The sequence below is a fragment of the Nicotiana tomentosiformis genome, chromosome 4 (genome assembly GCF_000390325.3).
Source record: "Nicotiana tomentosiformis chromosome 4, ASM39032v3, whole genome shotgun sequence".
Classification (NCBI taxonomy): Eukaryota; Viridiplantae; Streptophyta; class Magnoliopsida; order Solanales; family Solanaceae; genus Nicotiana; species Nicotiana tomentosiformis.
This window is the reverse complement of record NC_090815.1, coordinates 11,013,320-11,031,337: the sequence shown is the minus strand read 5'-3', so window position 1 is coordinate 11,031,337 and position 18,018 is coordinate 11,013,320. Positions and strand designations below refer to the sequence as shown.

At 38.3% G+C, this 18,018-nt stretch overlaps 2 protein-coding genes across 4 annotated transcripts; one reads left to right on the top strand and one right to left on the bottom strand.

Moving 5' to 3' along the window:
- Nucleotides 1-1,129: 1,129 nt before the first annotated feature.
- LOC104090540 (peptidyl-prolyl cis-trans isomerase FKBP20-1) lies at nt 1,130-10,966 on the top strand. Of its 3 annotated transcripts, XM_033654640.2 has the most exons (7): nt 1,145-1,268; nt 1,836-2,205; nt 8,170-8,303; nt 9,602-9,735; nt 9,815-9,894; nt 10,419-10,511; nt 10,645-10,966. In XM_033654640.2, exons 3-7 carry the CDS (start codon nt 8,195-8,197, stop codon nt 10,787-10,789), a joined length of 561 nt encoding a protein of 186 aa, XP_033510531.1. In that variant the 5' UTR covers nt 1,145-1,268; nt 1,836-2,205; nt 8,170-8,194; the 3' UTR covers nt 10,790-10,966. The 3 variants fall into 3 exon arrangements, with proteins under 3 accessions (XP_009593954.1, XP_033510531.1, XP_009593955.1); XM_009595659.4 differs by lacking the exon at nt 1,836-2,205 and having other exon boundaries at nt 1,130-1,268; XM_009595660.4 differs by lacking the exon at nt 1,836-2,205 and having other exon boundaries at nt 1,146-1,268; nt 8,174-8,303.
- A 4,744-nt stretch (nt 10,967-15,710) lies between these two features.
- On the bottom strand, nt 15,711-17,753 carry LOC104090539 (probable E3 ubiquitin-protein ligase RHC2A). The gene has a single exon (XM_009595658.4). The coding sequence runs from the start codon at nt 17,545-17,547 to the stop codon at nt 16,357-16,359; it is 1,191 nt and encodes a 396-aa protein (XP_009593953.1). The 5' UTR covers nt 17,548-17,753; the 3' UTR covers nt 15,711-16,356.
- Nucleotides 17,754-18,018: the final 265 nt, after the last annotated feature.

Below are 18,018 nucleotides of genomic sequence, written 5' to 3'. Positions count from 1 at the left end.
AACATACCATAATATTCTAATAAAACATACTACAGTATTCTAATTTGGAATACAATATTCAAAACAAATATATTATAATATTTTAATTTAAAATACAATATCCGAACCAAACATACTACAATATTTGAATTTGGAATATAGTATCCAAAGCAAATATGCCATAATTTTTCTAAACATGCTACAGTATTCTAATTTGGAATACAATTCCAAATTAAATATATCACAATATTCTAATTTGAAATATACAGTAATATATTTTAGAATAAAGTAGGTATACATGGTAAAATAATTTTATAAAGTAGGTATATAGAGTAAAATAAATATTTTAATTGTATATGGTGTTAACTAATGTTTTCAATTGGCATACAAGTAGATTCCCCTTTAATATTTGAGTTGGTGGGCTATGATTTACCCCTGGCCCATTAAGTAGCTTTTTGTAGGACAAAAAGAGTTGGATTTGGGTCACCAAATTGATTGGATCCAAATCCATAATTTGATTCTCATTATCTTTGACTGTGACAATGTATGAAGATTTTGCACTAATTGGATTGATATTAGACCATCTTGTAAATCTATTTGACTAAATATGTACTTGATTGCCTAGAACTTTTGCTAATTGAGCTATAGAGTTTGGAAACTTGTTTATGTTTCTTATTGGACTATTGAATAATACTAGAGGTTTTATAAATAATAATCTAATCAGAATTGAGCAACCTTTTATTTTCGGGTTGTTTAATCATTGAATATCTAAATTTACTAGCCTGACTAATCCAATTCGAGCCAAGTTAGTCCATTGAGGGTTGTAAAGTACGCCTTACCGAAATGCTCTTTATGCTTATGACTCTCAAATCGAGACATCTAGTTAAGACTGGATGATCTTAATCATCCCATCATATTTTTCGATGTTTTTTTCTTTAAAAAAAACTTCTTTAATATTAATTTTACCTAATTTGGTAAAAAATAGTTGTATATATACTTGCGCTTAATCACCTTATTTGGTTACACTTGTAATCCATTTTAGCCAAAATAAAAAGAAAAAAAAGGTGGAATAACATTTTTGTGAAATGATCTGGCCCTTTGAATTGGGCTTATGGATTTCACACTTCAAAAGCCCAAATTACTTTTAGTCATTTGCGTTGACAATAAGCAAATGGATTCCAATTTGGGACCCAAATTCCAATTGATTATGTCGTCCAATTTCACATGACGCCGGAGTAGCTGTCCTCTTGCCGTCAAATTTCCCTATATTTCTCCGGCGAAATTGAACTGTAAGTTCACTCTCTGTCTTTTATATATCATAAGACAGAAACTTAACGCCATTGTCGCATGATATTGTAATTGTTAAACACGAATTGTTAGATGAATTACTATGTTTTTGCCCTCTAAATACCTGAAGGAGCTTCAGTTCAATTTGGCGTAGTTCTATGACTTTCATATGTTTAAATTGCATAGTCATATTTTTTGCTTCTGATATTGTACTAGTCTGTCTTTTGAGTAAAACTAATTAAGTTTTTATCGCCTTTGAGTATTATAGAGCATGATTAGTAAGATTTTGATATAATCTGTTAACTTGCAAGGAAAATAGTGAGATCTAAGCGAGCAATCTAAGAGAGAAGAGAAAGGAGCTAAGTATTCTCATTCATAATCCTCAAATGGGTAAAGTGCAGTACATATATCGTGACTGAGAAAGGGACTAAAGTAAAAGAAATATTTAAATAACTGGGCCAAAGTGAAAATACTCTAGGGACTAAACTACTAGTTCTCAAACTATATAACTGACTTAACTACTTCTGATTCTTATACTACTACTCAAGTTCTATGTACTATTCCCGCAGCTGTGCAATTGACGCAGTTCATATCAGTACTCCCCCCTGAAAATCTTCCTTGTCCTCAAGGAAGAAAGGATGGAAACCTGACACGCAAAACACTAGCATCTTCCCAAGTTGCCTGATCTTCTGGAAGCTGATCCCACTGAATTAGAAGCTGAACTATTGCCTTATTCCCCTTCTGAACCATCCTTCTGTCCGACACTTTAGCAGGACAAGGACAATAGGGGCTGGACAAGTCCAAAACTGGAGGGTGAGATACTTTCTCAGGGACCTCGTAACATGGCTTAAGTAAGGATACATGGAAGGTGGGGTGCAACATCAACTGTGGAGGCAAGGATAGTTTGTAGGCAACATTGCCTACCTTCTGAAGGATCTGGTATGGGTCATAATACTTGGAAGAAAGTTTGGTGAAGTGTCTGCTAGATAAAGTCATCTGCCTGTAGGGTTGAATCTTATGATATACCCACTCTACAACATTAAACTGTTTGTCTGATATTTTCTTGTTGGCTTGGTCGACCATCCTCTGCTGAGACCTGGACAGATGGAACTTAAGTAGCTGCAACTTGAGTTCCCTTGTCGTCAAGCTTCTATCCACTTCTGGTACCCCTGAATCTCCTTGCATATAAGGCAAATGTAAAGGTGGAGGCCGACCATACAAGGCTTCATATGGTGTGGTCTGAGTGGATGTGTGAAAGGTGGTGTTATACCACCATTCTGCAAAGATCAAATAATGTCCCCAATCAGCAGGTGAGTCAGAGCTATATCATTGCAAATAAGTCTCCAAACACCTATTGATAACCTCAGTTTGACCATCGGACTGTGGGTGGTAAGCAGTAGAAGTGTTTAAGGTCACTCCTTGGGTAGCAAACAGTTCCTGCCACAATTTGCTCGTGAAGATTGGGTCCCTGTCACTCACAATATCTTCAGGCATTCCATGAAGCTTAAAGATATTTTCCATGAACAGCTTGGCAATGTCCATTGCAGAATAAGGATGTTTAACTGCTACAAAATGAGCATACTTTGTCAATCTATCCACCACCACCCAAATGACTTCTTTCCCATTAGACTTAGGCAACCCCTCGATGAAATCCATGCTATTGCTACTCCATGCGAGTGCTGGGATTTGTAGTGGCTGCAACAGGCCTGGAGATGCAGAGTGGTCATACTTGTTTTTTGGCACACATCGCATTTTTTAACATAGTTCTCCACATCTTCCTTCATCCTCCTCCAGTAAAACAGAGCAACAACCTTCCTGTAAGTATGGTATTGTGGTCAATTCCAGAATGACCACCAGTAACTGAGTCATGCCAAAGTTGAAGTATCTCCTTCCTAAGCATTGCATCAGACCCAACTACTAGTCTCTCATTCTTTCGCAATTGCTGATTAATAAAAGAATACTCCTTCACTTTTTTGAGATCATCCAATCGATGCATTAACTTTTATAACTCTGGATCTGTACTCCCGCTATTCATGATGGCCTGTAGTAGGTCAGTTCTCACACTGGATAGTGAGAGAGCAGCAATTTCCACTGTAGGAATCCTGGACAGAGCATCTGCAGCTTTATTCTCCTTGCCTTTCTTATATTCAATTTCAAAGTCATATTGCATGAGTTTAGTCACCCACTTCAATTGTGCTCTTGCATGCAACTTTTGCTCAAGTAGGAATTTTAAGGCCTTCTGGTCAGTTTTAAGAATGAAATGTCTACTTGTTAAATACTGACCCCACCTTGTGACAGCCATTACCAATGCTAGCAACTCTTTGTCATACACGGACATAGCTCAGTGTTGTTGAGATAACCCTTTACTTAGATATGCGATAGGTTGGCCCTTCTGCAATATCACAGCTCCAATTCCCACATCACATGCATCAGCTTCGACTGTAAATACCAAGCTGAAATCTGGCAGAGCTAACACTGGTGCAGTGGTTAGAGCATTTTTCAATGACTGAAAAGCTGCAGTTGCCTTCCCAGTCCACTTGAAACTATCTCTCTTCAACAAATCAGTCAGGGGCTTGCTAATTTGCCCATAACCCCTAATGAATCTCTTATAATATCTAGCCAACCCCAAGAAGCCTCTTAATTGCTTGACAGTGGAAGGGGTTGGCCACTCTTATACTGCCTCGATCTTATTAGGATCAGTAGAGACCCCCTTGCCAGAGTTATAATGTCCCAGATATTCCACACTTGTTGTAGCAAAATGACATTTAGATTTCCTGGCAAAGAGATGGTGCCTCATCAACAACCTAAAGGTCTCCTTTAAGTGATCCACATGATCCTGCATAGTCTTGCTAAAAACCAGTATATTGTCAAAGAACGCTAAGATAAACTTCCTTAAATGCTCTTGAAAAATGCGGTTCATCAAGCCTTGAAAACTAGAGGGAGCATTGGTTAAGCCAAATAACATCAGCAAATACTCATAATGACCTGAATGGGTCCTGAAAGCTGTCTTGTGAATGTCTGAGGGTGCCATCCTAATTTGGTGATAGCCTGATCTAAGATCAATCTTAGAATACACCTGTGAACCCCCCAATTCATCCAACAGCTCCTCAATGATAGGTATAGGGTACTTGTCTTTAATTGTAATCTGGTTTAAAGCTCTGTAATCCACACATAATCTCCAACTGCCATCCTTCTTCCCTACCAATACAGCTGGAGAAGCAAATGGACTACTACTATGTTGTATTAAGCCCTGAGATTGTAATTCGTGCGCCATTTTTTCAATAACATCCTTTTGCACTAGAGAATACCTGTAGGGCCTTGCATTTACTGGATTGGTCCCTTCTTTGAATGGAATGTGATGATCAAAAGGTTCCCTGAAAGGGGGCAACCCCTTTGGTTCACTGAAGACTGCCTCAAACTCATGCAAAACCTGCTGAATCTCAACAGGTTGAATCTCAACAGGTTCATTGCCTAGAATCGGCTCCTGTCCCTCCTTGTGCTTCTCTTGTGCATTCCTTGTAACCACCTTAATCATAAATAGTTGGGCACATTCCCTTTGTATTTTCTGCAAGGCATCTGACTCCACCATCTGTAGTTTGGGTCTAATCCCTTGTAAGAGTAACATCTTCCCTTCATATTCGAATTGCATAGTCAGTTTCTTAAAATTGAACAAAATGTCGCCCAAATCACTTAACCACTGGACCCCCAACACTACATCACAAGTTCCCAAAGGAAGCAAAAGAAAGTCTGCTCTAAACACAGAACCTTGCAACAACCACTCAATTCCCTTGCACACTCTTGAGATTGGTACTGTGTTTCCATCAGCTAAATTAGCATCAAGTAATTCACATGAATCCACCTTCCGGCCCATTTTAGTCACCAAATCCTTGTCAATGTAGTTATGAGTTGACCCTGTATCAATAAGGATATTGAGTGGACAGTGACCAGGGAGTCTTAATGTCTTGTAACCTGTGGTGCCATGAAGCGCATGAATTGAGATCTCACACATCTCTGCAACCTTTTCCATGTTAAACAACTCCTCCTCAGTTTCCACCACTGTCTCCACTTCCTCTAACTCCAGCAAGTACAACTGAATCTTAGCTTTACATATATGGCTAGGTTCAAACTTTTCATCACTGACATAGCACAACCCCTAGCTCTCCTCTCACTCAATTCTGTAGGGGTGAGTCTCCTCCTCTTAGTCCTATCAAGGACTGTATTCTGGGCATGTTTTGGTAAATGGTTAACAGGTGTCCTTACAGGTTTGGCATAGGTGGGTTGCTGTGATGCAGTATGGGTTTTATTGAAGATATTAGATGACTGTAAAATGGAGGTTTTCAACGCTTTGGATCGTTTAATAAAGATTGACTCCTGTAACTGAGCCAAATGATAGGCTTGTGGCAGGGAATATGGTTTCAATATCGTCACAACATCTCCCAGTTCTGGCTTCAACCCCTCTAGGAATATACTGATGGCATAGTTAGGTTCCAAATTGAGCCTAGTCATAGCTCTATCAAACAACTCTTGAAAGACAATGCCCAAATGTACTCCTCCCAACTCGGAATTGAAAGATTAAGGGGTACCCTGCTCCTCATATAAGCTCTGTGCCACTGTAATGCCAAGTCATCCAGGTGCATGGAAGCAACTGCAACCTTCTGATTGTGTGGAACTTCATCCATTGAAAACAAATTGCTCCACCTGGTACCACCAGTTCTGAAATCCCTTGCAGTTGAACCTAGGGAACCCAATCCTATATTGTCTCAAAATCAAGTGTGAGGGGTGGTAGTTAGGGTAGGTGTTGTAGTGAGTTAGGTAAGGTGAATACACTGGTTGAGTAGTGGGTAGGGTGTTCATATTTGGTAGCATCTGGTTTTGGTTCATACGAATGGGTATTGGGTTAGTCATAGAGCTGGGAATCTGGTTAATTGGCCCCGACATTGGTATGTGGTTTTGGGGAAATTGAACTGGAAATTGTGGTGAGGGAATGGGTGCTATAGGTGGAGTCATCTGAGTTCTGGTCATGGAAGCTTGGTGTGTAGCAGAAGTAGGGTGAGATTGATGGTTGATTAGCCTTAGGGTTCGAATTGGATTGTTGTCAGGGAGATTGATTATCAATACCCGCCAGATGCAAGGGCCCATCGGTGGGTGAGTAAAGTTCCCCTCGAGTTAGCTCAGTTACTGTCACCTCTTTGCCGCTGCTGGAGCTCGGAGCAGCTGCAATGGCTTCCTTCAGTTCCCGAAATGCATGTTCGTTCACTGCTTCCAGCTGATTCTGTCGGACATTGAAATTCGCCACTTCAATAGCCATTTGATCCAACCGATTCAACACTTCTCCAATTTTACCAGCCATGGCTGATGACCCACAGAGCAGGATCTGATACCATTGATATAATCTGTTAAAGCAATGAAAATAGTGAGATCTAAGCTAGCAATCTAAGAGAGAAGAGAAAGGAGCTAAGTATTCTCATTCATAATCCTCAAATGGGTAAAGTGCAGTACATATATCGTGACTGAGACGGGGACTAAAGTAAAAGAAATATATAACTAACTGGGCCAAAGTGAAAATACTCTAGGGACTAAACTAGTAGTATAACTGACTTAACTATTTCTTATTCTCGTACTACTGCTCAAGCTCTATGTACTACTCCCGCAGCTGTGCAATTGACGCAGTTCATATCAGATTTTGCCTTTGTTCATGCATTGAGAACTTGTTTCCTAGAGGTGTGAGGCCAGTGGCGGAGCCAAAAATTCGTACAAGGGGATTAAAAAAAAGGACTACAGTGTCACACCTAGGATTTGAATTTGTGACCTAAGGCAATTTTACAACTCCCTTTTAGCGCTAACACGAGAATCTTTTCTTGTGTCAAGGGGATTCGCCCGTTTATATATAACATATGTTGCTCGGGCTCTCCAAAATTGTTGCTGCACTTGTGTTGGATCCTTTAAAAATTGCACTACTTTTGGGATCTGACACGCACCGTACAACATTTTTGAAGTGTCCGTGTAACATAGTATATTACCAAATTTTTTTGTTTTTACCTTATTTACGCAACATTTTTCCGTCTGAATGGGATTCAATCTTGTCTCCCCTTAGTTACGCCGTTGTGTGAGGCTATATTGTTTAAAACCTCCAAAAATGCCGTCGCACCTGTGTGGGATTCTCCAAAAATGAATAACTTTTGGAGGATCCGACACACTAGCAACATTTTTGAAGGATCTAAGCAACATAGGTGTGAGGCTAATCTAGTCGGTCTGCTTTCTTTGGTTTATATAATTTATTTTTGCCTCAGTAAGCTGAGATTGGGGACTTCTCTGCAACAGTATTTCTTCATAGTGTATCCTCTCCTGATACAACGCTAGGAGGTCCGAAACAACGATCCAAAATGAGAAATGAAAGAAATAGAAGGAAAAGGAAGTGTCAGTACTGAACTTCCAAATTTTAATATTAAAAAGGAAAAAATGTTGAAAGACAATTTTTTTCTAAAAATATTAGGTGAGTTCTATAGACTTTGCAAGAATATGTAAACTTTGCAGTTTAAATTGCCAGCAATTAGAATGGGAATGGTGTTCTCAAACCAAAATCTTACATAAAGTGTAATGTAATGCTTTCCTTTTTGCCCTTCTATTCTTCATTATGCTGGTCTAGTTTAACGCTTTTAAGCTGGTTAAGTTTCAGAACATTTACCTAATTAATTAACGCCTTTGATGTTGATAAATCCTCCCGTAATACAGTTAATGGAGAAAAGAACTATGAAAAGCTCTGAGTTTTTACGTTAACTATTTCCTTCTCATAACTTCCCCATTTATCTCCTTCATTTTTTTTTTGTGTGTGTGGTTTAAGCAGTTAGTTGCTTAAATAATGTGAATAACATCGTCTGCTCGTGACTTGATGTTCTTTTCCAGCCAGGTTGCAGAAAAGTTGTATAACATGGGTGATGCAATTGATTTAACTGGAGATGGAGGTGTTATGAAAAAAATAGTGCAACGTCCGAAACCTGATGCAATTGCTCCCTCTGAGAGTCTTCCTCTTGTTGATGGTATGGGTCACATAGATAGCCTTGGGCATATGACATAAAATGTCTACATTGTTTCTGTTTTCTGTTGTCAGTCTCTGTTGTATTCACTCTCGCATTTTCATTTTGGCATGTCTCTTACAATGGACTACTTATATATTATTAGGATAACACTTGAATGCATAGTGAGCCTTTACTGTGTAACTATAGCTCTCATGCCATTACCTTTTTACAAAGGCAAGGGTGCTCCTTATAAATTGAGAAGAAGATTTCTCCTGCAAAACAATTGCTTAATTTATTGTCGTAAATAGAGAAAGTATAGCAAATTCTGATTTGGTTGGCTGTAGAACAATATGCTAATGTTGAAAAGCTAAATAGGTCTTCTTTCTACTAAAAGTTAATGTTTGAAGTATCCTTGAAGAACGAAGTTTGGGGTAAGAAAGAAAGGCAGAGTGGGAGCTTTGAGATAGTTGAAAAGGGGTGTAAAGATTGAGAATTTTAAAGCAATACATCCCCAAAAGTCACTGTTAGTTTCTGCTATAAGTTAGGCCTCAATTGGGAGCTCCAGCTACTCTACTTCCATCGTCATGAAGTCCTGCGGATAATTCGAATACCACAATATCCTTCCATCCCTCACTCAAGCGTGTCATTATTTGATTTTGACCCTGCGGATAATTCGAATACCACAATATCCTTCCATCCCTCACTCAAGCGTGCATTATTTGATTTTGACAAGAGTAACTGTCAAGTTAAATGCTCTTTTTGACAATAAACTCATAATTTAAGGTCTTTTTTTTACTGAATAAGTCTCCAGAGTTGTATCCTTCCCACTTTTGAACTGGAAAATTGCACGATTGCATGCATAAGCAGATAAGCTTCTAGATTTTCTTTATTTTGGCAATAGTTGAGACTGAAAAATTATTAGACACCGGCCAACATTTTGGATTTCGTTAACCATAATTTAGTCCCTGAATTAACTTGTGCACTACTAGTGTAGCCCAGTGCCCCACGTAAGAGCTCAAGAATAATGGAAAATGCTTTTTATTTTTGCTTAATGACAATTTTCTGTATTAATTCTCTTTTAGCAACATATGAAATAAAAGCAGGGAATACTCTTTTGTGATCCATATTTTGAAAATGACTAATTTGTCCTCACCATGTATCTTGTTTCAGTGATCGGTCATCTCCAAATTTACAGTTTCTTAATTGCTAACATGTGCATATTTCTCTTTAGCTGTACTGGAAATAGCTACATATTCCTGGTTGAGTCGTTGAGATTCGGCACATTAATCTTTTCCTTTTGTTTTTCGGTTTCAAAACAGTTCATTATGAAGGCACTCTTGCTGAGACCGGTGAAGTATTTGATACCACCCGTGAAGATAATACAATTTTCTCCTTTGAGATTGGTACTGGTTCTGTTATTAAGGCTTGGGATGTTGCACTGAGGACCATGAAGGTCAATATGCTCTCAGACTTGTGGTGGTTGTACATCGAGTTTAAATTAGTGTTCAACTTTTTTCCTTTTGATCTTTCAGGTTGGGGAAGTAGCTGTAATTACCTGCAAGCCAGAGTATGCCTATGGAAGTGCAGGATCCCCGCCGGATATTCCCCCTGAGTAAGTTAACTCTGTAGTTCTTTACATGCTGCAAGTGTGTCTATTTCTGGTAGTCTACTATGGTGAAAGTATACTCTTACCAAAAATGGAGGAGAAAGAATAATGTTTCTGTTTTAGGAAAATGGTATGGGTTCGTTCACTTATACTTTAAACTATGTAAAACAAAGTCTCTCTACTAAATGGCTAGCACTAAAATGGAGCTGGGAGCCTAGGATTGTGTGGATTGCCTTCAGCTCTTGGACATCATTCAGAATTTATTTTTACAGGTTTTCTTTTAGAAAATAAATACTTGTTTCTTTAGCATTACTATACCTGATTTTTTTTAAAAAAAAATTGTTTCTTTAGCATTTGCATCTCATCAAGTCATTAGGTCGTCAACTTCCTTGACCTTCCAGCACGCTAAACAGTTAAAGAAAGTAAGAGGACGTTGATTGGTGGCAACACAATGAGTGTCTTGGGCTGGTAGAGGCGGTGTTCTTTTGAAGTAGTAATCTGATTGTTGGTTTTGAAACATCTTAATACAGTGCAACCCTTGTTTTTGAGGTGGAGCTCGTGGCTTGTAGACCACGTAAAGGTTCTAGTATCAGCAGTGTTTCAGATGAAAGGGCTAGGCTGGAGTAAGTTCTCGCTCTTTCTCTCTGCGCTATTGGGTTGAAAATCGTGGTTTATTCTATGTAAAAGCCTTCATTTATATCCTTAGAAAACAACTGAATGGAATTTCGACAAAACAATTGGCACTGTATTAAACAGGGAGCTAAAGAAGCAAAGAGAAATGGCAGCTGCAGCTAAGGAGGAAGAGAAGAAGAAGAGAGAAGAAGCTAAGGCAGCGGCAGCTGCTCGTATCCAAGCCAAACTTGAAGCAAAGAAAGGAAAAGGAAAGGGTAAAGCAAAGTAAAATCCGGTATGTATTATATGATATATGCGTATAGACGAGATGTTAGTATACCAGATGTTTAATATGCTAAATTCGTAAGCTTTATCATTTCCTTGATCGAGAAGTATTTCTATGCTTTCAAGTTGTTAAATTTTTTGGCATCTCTCCATAGTTTATACAGGAAGGATATTCGGTTAATCTGTTTAAGTATTTTACAGATTAACAAGGTAGGGGTAAGGTCTGCGTACACATTACCCTCCTCAGACCCCACCTGTGATATTACACTTGGTTTTTTGTTGTTGTTTAAGTATTTTACAGAGCACATTTTCAGCTAACAATTGATGGTTTTAAAGATCTCTAATAATCGGATATTTTAAATGTTGCTTATAGTGAATCGGCCAACAATGTTACAAAATTCATTAAATTTTAATTCGTGACACTACAGTTTGAATTGTAACGATCATCGAATTGTTCCGTTGATAGCTTAAATGATGTAGAGTTCAGCCTCCTAACTCCCACTTTCCTTCTATTACCACATTTGTAAAATTGGTAGAGAAGGATAATTCATGCAAACAACAAGTACAAATAACTATGGAAGATCTCTTTAATACTCCTTTTGTTTCAGTTTACATGAACGTATTTTTTTTTGGTACGTTCCAAAAATAATAATCTCTTTCTGAATTTGAAAATAATTTAATTTAAATTTTTAATTTTACCCTCAATGAAAAGTTTTTATAGCCAAACAAATATTCTGACATGTTTAACACCATAAAATTCAAAAAAGTTGTAGTGTTAGCGAAAAGGCAATGACAAAATTCAATTCTAAGTACCAAGTTGTTTATCTACTTTTATCCAAACAAATTATACGAGTAGCTTTTTCGTGTAAGCTTTTTCCTAGTTTCATTGAAGTAAAGTCGTGGCCCAAATGTTCATTAAGATGCCAAATAGCCACTTATTCTTCCAAATGTTCATTAAATAGAGACAAATCCCAAGATTTAAGGCCCTTTGATTCCGTTTAATAGCAAAAGCCAAGCTGTTAGCGTCCAACAGAAAACTTATTTGTTGTAATCACATGGCACCATATCAACTTTAGTTATAATTTGTCATTCCCTAGATGCTTAATTATCTACTAAACAAACAGAGATTAGCAACAGAAAGATTTTAAAAAAATTATTGACTGACCCCTGTGGCCAGAAAAGTACATACTTTCGGCTATTTGATATTTTCTTCTTTCATTTTTATTTGTCCATTATACTAATAATACATTTTCACTTTTACTTGTCCACTACATTAAATTAAGAGAGATAATCTTTTCTTCTTGTTTTACATTTATCATTAACTACTAATTCCCCAAATCATTTCTCTCGACTTTTGGAAATGCTATCATTGTTATGGATAAAATTATAAACTACATACTTTATTTTTTTTAAAGGGAGTGCAAAGTCAAAAGTGGGATAACCAAAAGTGAACAGAAGGAATATTTGCTATTGCCAAACTAGTAGTCGGAACAAGGTATTCTCTCTTTAATCTATAACGATTAAGATTTAATTAATTGATTTGGAATAAAAACCAAGTGCGAGTTAAGTGCTAAAATATTAACTGCAAGCAGCAGCTGTAGTATATTCCCAAAAATATTCGGAGAAAATACAAATCCAATCCAACCACGCTGGAGAACAAATTCTTTTGACAATGGCGCCTAGAATATTCAGACATTATGCGTTATTTTTGAGAAAGAAAAGGGATAAATAAATAGAGTCTGCGTTATGTTTATCATCTACTTCTGTTTATTCTTGTCAGCTAATTGGTAAGACTAATGTTGCTAGTACAACCAAAGGCGGATCCACAATTTAAATTTAATGGATTCAACTTTTAAGATTTTTAGCATTAAACTCAGTGTCGTGTTAAAATTATGAGTTCAAATCTAATACTTATTGAAATTTTAGTAAGTTCTTATATATCAATTCATACTCCATGTTAAAAGTTATGATTCAGTTAACCCCGTAGCCGAAAGGCTACATCCGCCCGTGACCACAACATTCACAGTTCTAGATGCAACTCAATTGACTAGAATACAACATTATGAACATTAGCTCAAGAGGTAGCACAAATTTGCACCTTTAACTACAAAAGAACCTAAACATGAACATCCAAAATAGGTCCAAAACTTGTACTGTTTTCCGGTGATATGCCGGTAGTGTTCTCGCATGGTAGAGTTATGCAGTAACGTATACACGGGGCTGAGATTATGCTTCACTTGAGTCGAAGATCTATCAGAAACAACTTCTCTACCTTCACAAATGTAAGGATAAGGTTGCATACACACTACCCTCTCCAATCTCCACTTGTACGATTTTAAAAAGTATCGAACAAACAGCTTTTGAATTTGTGCAGAAATACAACCAAAGGCTTAAAAGATTTCCTGCATATGCTTCTTCCTTCAAGAATTTGTTAAGTATCAATCCTTTAGCAGCATCATTTGTGCCTTATTCGAGCCGTGAAAATAGCTTCTTGCAGAAATGTAGGGTAAGGCTGCGTACAATAGAACTTGTGGGCCAGCCCTTCCCCGGACCCCACACATAGCGGGAGCTTAGTGCACCGGGTTGCCGTTTATTTGTGCCCCATTAACCAAAGGGTCCACAACTCAGGGTCCAAATCCAGCCATACATCAGACCTACCATGTCATCAATCTTTAGAATATGAACAAAACTAAGAACGTGGTTAACCACCCATTATATAATATATGCATTAGGGCAAAGTATAGACCACATAGTAATTGAGCTAAGCAACAGATACAAGGTCCCTCAAATATGGAAATTCAGTTGCAAAAACTTTCCAAGTCAAGTCTGATTAGGAAGTCCCACATAACCTGTCATCAGAAACTTACTATAAAATTTTAATTCCCAACACCATGCCTAATGGAATCACTTTAAAAACTTAGACCAATCACATATTCTTTGCTTAAAACAAGAACTATTTCTTCTCCTTAGCAGACAGGGAAATGTACCAGAAAATACTACTGCCCCACCAGACTATTAGGTCCCATCTTAATAATATGCTGCAAGTGCTCTCTCAACTAAGGCCTCTCTTTTCCTAATCTAATAATAATAATCACCACTTTTAACATTCTTATTTCTTAGCAAGAAAGTTTCCTGCTAACACCTGTCTTCTTTTCTGAGGTTCTTGTCATTAAACATACCAGCTCTACAGAATTTCAACAAAGAGTTTATGGCTACAAGTCACTCTTAACAACACTCCTTTCATCTACAGAGACCTTTTTATATGCAGGTGTATCATTAGATCACCACACTGACATGTCACAATCTCACTCTGACTAAATGACCCCGTATACAATATGCCAATTATGTCAATTAAAATAACTTTCTTAGGTTTACCTCAAACTAGAACTTGTAACAAGCCAAGTAGTGGTTATTAAAAACAAAAACAAAAAACTAAAAACTGGAAGGCACACTATATTAATAGACAGGTATTTACACCCAAAAATGGGCCTGATCTTTGCAAACAAAATGTCTTTTGGCATGCCCAGATGTATCGTAAGTAAAGAATAATATGCTAAAGATTCACTTGTCTGTATGAGTTTATAACTAACCAAAGGGTTTATAATTAACAAAGGGTCCGAAACCTACCCTTACCACCTTAAGAAAATGAACAAAGGAGAATGTGACCAATCACCAGTAATACATAGTATTATATAAAGGACAATGGAGAGACCACAGAGTTGAGCTAAGCAGCAGGTCTCCACTATGGAAATTCAGTAGCAATTGCAAAGCTTTCAAAGTCAAATCTGATTAGGATGTCCCAAATGCCCTGTCATTAGACTCATTATACAAGTTAGTTATAAAACTCAGTGCCACTATCTCTAATGGGATCACTTTAAAATCCATCAAATACTCTTCACTGAAAACAAGAACTATTTCTTCTCCTTAGCAGGCAGGGAAGCTGACCAAACAATAACCACTGCCCCACCAGAAAACTACAGCTCCTACACTAATAAAATCTATCAACTTGCCCTATTAATATCCATCAAGTAGCTGCCGCTTGAAACAAGAGATTTTTCTTCTCCTTAGCAGGGAAATTGCACTGAACAATCGCCAGAATATTTTCTTTTTAGCAACAGTGATGCCCCGGCCAGCTTGTACACTATTCCATTTGGTACGGCTATTGTACAGGTACCGGGTAACTCTGCAAATAGGAATCCACCCGGCTATATTATAGGTCCCACCTAATATAATGCTGTTAGGTCTATCGCAACTTGCCTATTTCTCTTTTTTCAAAGTAATCTAATTGATAACCAGGCCTACTTATAATCCATACCAGAAGGATTGAGGCTAATATCAGTCCTCTGTCTGAAATTTCCTCATTGCATATCAGTCTACAAAGTCATCTACCCCAAAAAGATTGGAGCTACTACTCAACTGGACCAGCATACATTTCACCATTGGAAGGCTTTGTTATCTGCAGATGAATTATTAGGTTCACCCATCATTCATCAACAAGTTACTAGTTCCCACTTTGCCAAGAATCAAGACTACTAACTTAAACCATAGGCCCATTTTATCTATTAAATCACTTTTTTAGCTTATACAAAACCTATACCTTCAAAAAAGCAAATTCATATATCAGTCAAGCCGGTACTTTATGTTTCATCAGCATTTGCTATATTTTAATATGGCCTGCTATTGTGACCTCACTTCACCTTCCCCTACTGCAACTGGTGTTTACACAAGTTTATCCCCCATGAATAAACTCCACTTTAAAAACATAACCCGCCAACCGAAACACAGAATATCAACAACGTTCAACATTTATCATATTATGCATATGTACATGCCCATCCTCATTCCTCCGCACAAAACAACTCACAATGTAGCTTTCAAACTTCTATTAATGACATCAAAATGTAAAGAACAAATAGATTCCAATATAAGGAAACAATTTGCTATTTATAATCTTCGATGAACAATTTAATTACATGATCAAAAGGAAGTCTTTAACTAGCAAGCCAAGACTAAATGCAGGGTCCCCTATTGTGGGACATACCTGAATTTCCAAAAAGTGAAGAAGTCCAGATACAAGAAACTCAGAATTCATGTAAGCTTCATAAGTTTCAATAGACTATTGGAACAAAGCGGACTGACTTTAAACTTAAACTAAAAGCTTAAAAAGGAAAAGATAAGGAATATAAGAAAGAATTACACTGCGGGACACTCTTTAAGTTCAAAGGCACATTTGGTACTTGAGCGTTGAGGCAGTCGACCTTCTTGCCAGGAGCCATTTCTTACACTAATATTTCAGCGTCATCCTCCCCTGCTATAACATCTTCATAAATATCAATATAAATTCTTGCGTGCCAATTAAGAGCCAACATTCACATCCAGTTATTTACAATGACGATAAACTTGTCATCCACCAGTATTCAAGTTACCATCTTTTTTCTTTTTTCTGTATGACCAAGAATCCGTCTGTGGCCAACCCTTAGGACCAACCACAGCTTTCAAAACTCGGGAATGGTGGATCCACCCCTCTACCATTCTCCACTTAAATACCAGGTTAGTTCTCATGGGGGCAACTTACCATCTTCTAACTCCATTATTAGCTTCAAAACCCCAACCTCTACGCCTTCTTGCCGTAGCTAAAAACACAGACGACATCGAACTACTCCCGCTTCGATTTATTATCCTAGAATCTGAACTAGTGGAACTAGACCTTGAAGAAGAACCACCACCACCACCACCACCACCACCAAAACACGAAAACAAGTTGCCAAAAAACCTCCTCAATCCACCATTTCTCCGCGATTCGCTCCCTCTAGAGCCCCACGAAATCCTCCTTGTAACCCCATTATTATTATTACTACTATTATTAAATCCACCATCCATTTCAGTGTACACAACAGGAAGTGCTCTCTCCCCACCACCCCTCCTCCCTCCTAACCTCCCAACAGCAAAACCACCACCAGGTAATCTCCAAATTGTCAATCCAACAGCTTCCTCCTCCACTGCCTCTTCATTTCCTACTACAACATTCTGTTCGTTCGAATCGACGTCCCGTGACTCAGTGGGCAATTCGTGCCTACAGACGGGGCACGAATTGCGCAATGAGAGCCATGGGAGTATGCAATCCGAATGGTACAAATGCTTACATGGCATTTCCCGTGCCTCGGTACCTAACTCGAATGGCTCCTTACATACTGCGCAGTATGATTCTGTGGCAATATGGTTATTAAGTATCTCAATTGTGGGCAATGATTCTACTGCTGCTTTTGAAGCTGGTGGATTCTCCATTCTTCCAATACCGTTAGCTTCTATTTGAGCAAGCTGATCCAACAGCCTGTCAAAACCCGACCCGAGTAAAAACTCCGACATAGTAGCCGGTAAGGGTCTTAATCCCGACCCAGCTCCATCATCATAATATAGTTCAAACGCCCCTCCCCCTCCACCTCCTCCACTCCCTCCTCCGCCACGAAGGACGATGACGGGATTAAACGGTGACCGATCACCGCCTCCATTCCTCCGGTTCCGGCGAAGACCTGGACTTGACCCAGAACCATGACCCGTCCCGGAAATAGGACCCGTTCCTGGAGACTGATCGGAGTTGCGCGGCGCCGGGAAACGGCGTCGGCGTGACACAGAGAGAGAGGATCGGGTCGGAGCCTCGACTTCTTCGACGAATCCGGTGTTACAATCGGGGCATGTAACTGAATCCTCGTTGTATACTCTGTAAAATCTGTTGCATCTATAACACCAATACGTTGAAGACATCGAAAAATCTCTACACTTCAAAACTCAGAAAAAGTCAACAAACACGAAAACGGATTTAGTCCAAACCCAGTTTCAGATCCGAAAATTGCAACAAAATTAATCCTAAAAAGGGAAGTTTAGAGCGATATTTTGAACAAAATTTGGAAATGAGAGAATATTGAGGAGAATGAGAGAGAGAGAGAGAGAGAGATTGGGGGTGGAATGAATGGGGGAAGGAGACAAATATAAGGAGAAGGGATATAGAGGGAATAATTATAAGAGTGGAGGGTAAAATAGGAAAGGGGATGTTAGAGTGATGACTAGGAGTGTGGCGTATAATAGAAGCTGGAAATTCATTGACACGTGTCAGTGGAAGGATGGTGTAGAACAAATTTATTCAAAGTGATTAAGCTAATAATGAAATCTATTGCTCAAATACATTATTACTACCTAACTATAATAAATTAATAAGAGTATATGGCTCGCATTAAA

What these genes read in the sequence shown, in the direction of transcription:
- LOC104090540 (XM_009595659.4), top strand. Translation starts at nt 8,195, where the DNA reads ATGGGTGATGCAATTGATTTAACTGGAGATGGAGGTGTTATGAAAAAA. An exon ending in GAGTCTTCCTCTTGTTGATG is followed by an intron (nt 8,304 to 9,601) that starts GTATGGGTCACA and finishes GTTTCAAAACAG; the next exon opens with TTCATTATGAAGGCACTCTT. An exon ending in CCGCCGGATATTCCCCCTGA is followed by an intron (nt 9,895 to 10,418) that starts GTAAGTTAACTC and finishes ATCTTAATACAG; the next exon opens with TGCAACCCTTGTTTTTGAGG.
- LOC104090539 (XM_009595658.4), bottom strand. Translation starts at nt 17,547, where the DNA reads ATGTCTTCAACGTATTGGTGTTATAGATGCAACAGATTTTACAGAGTA.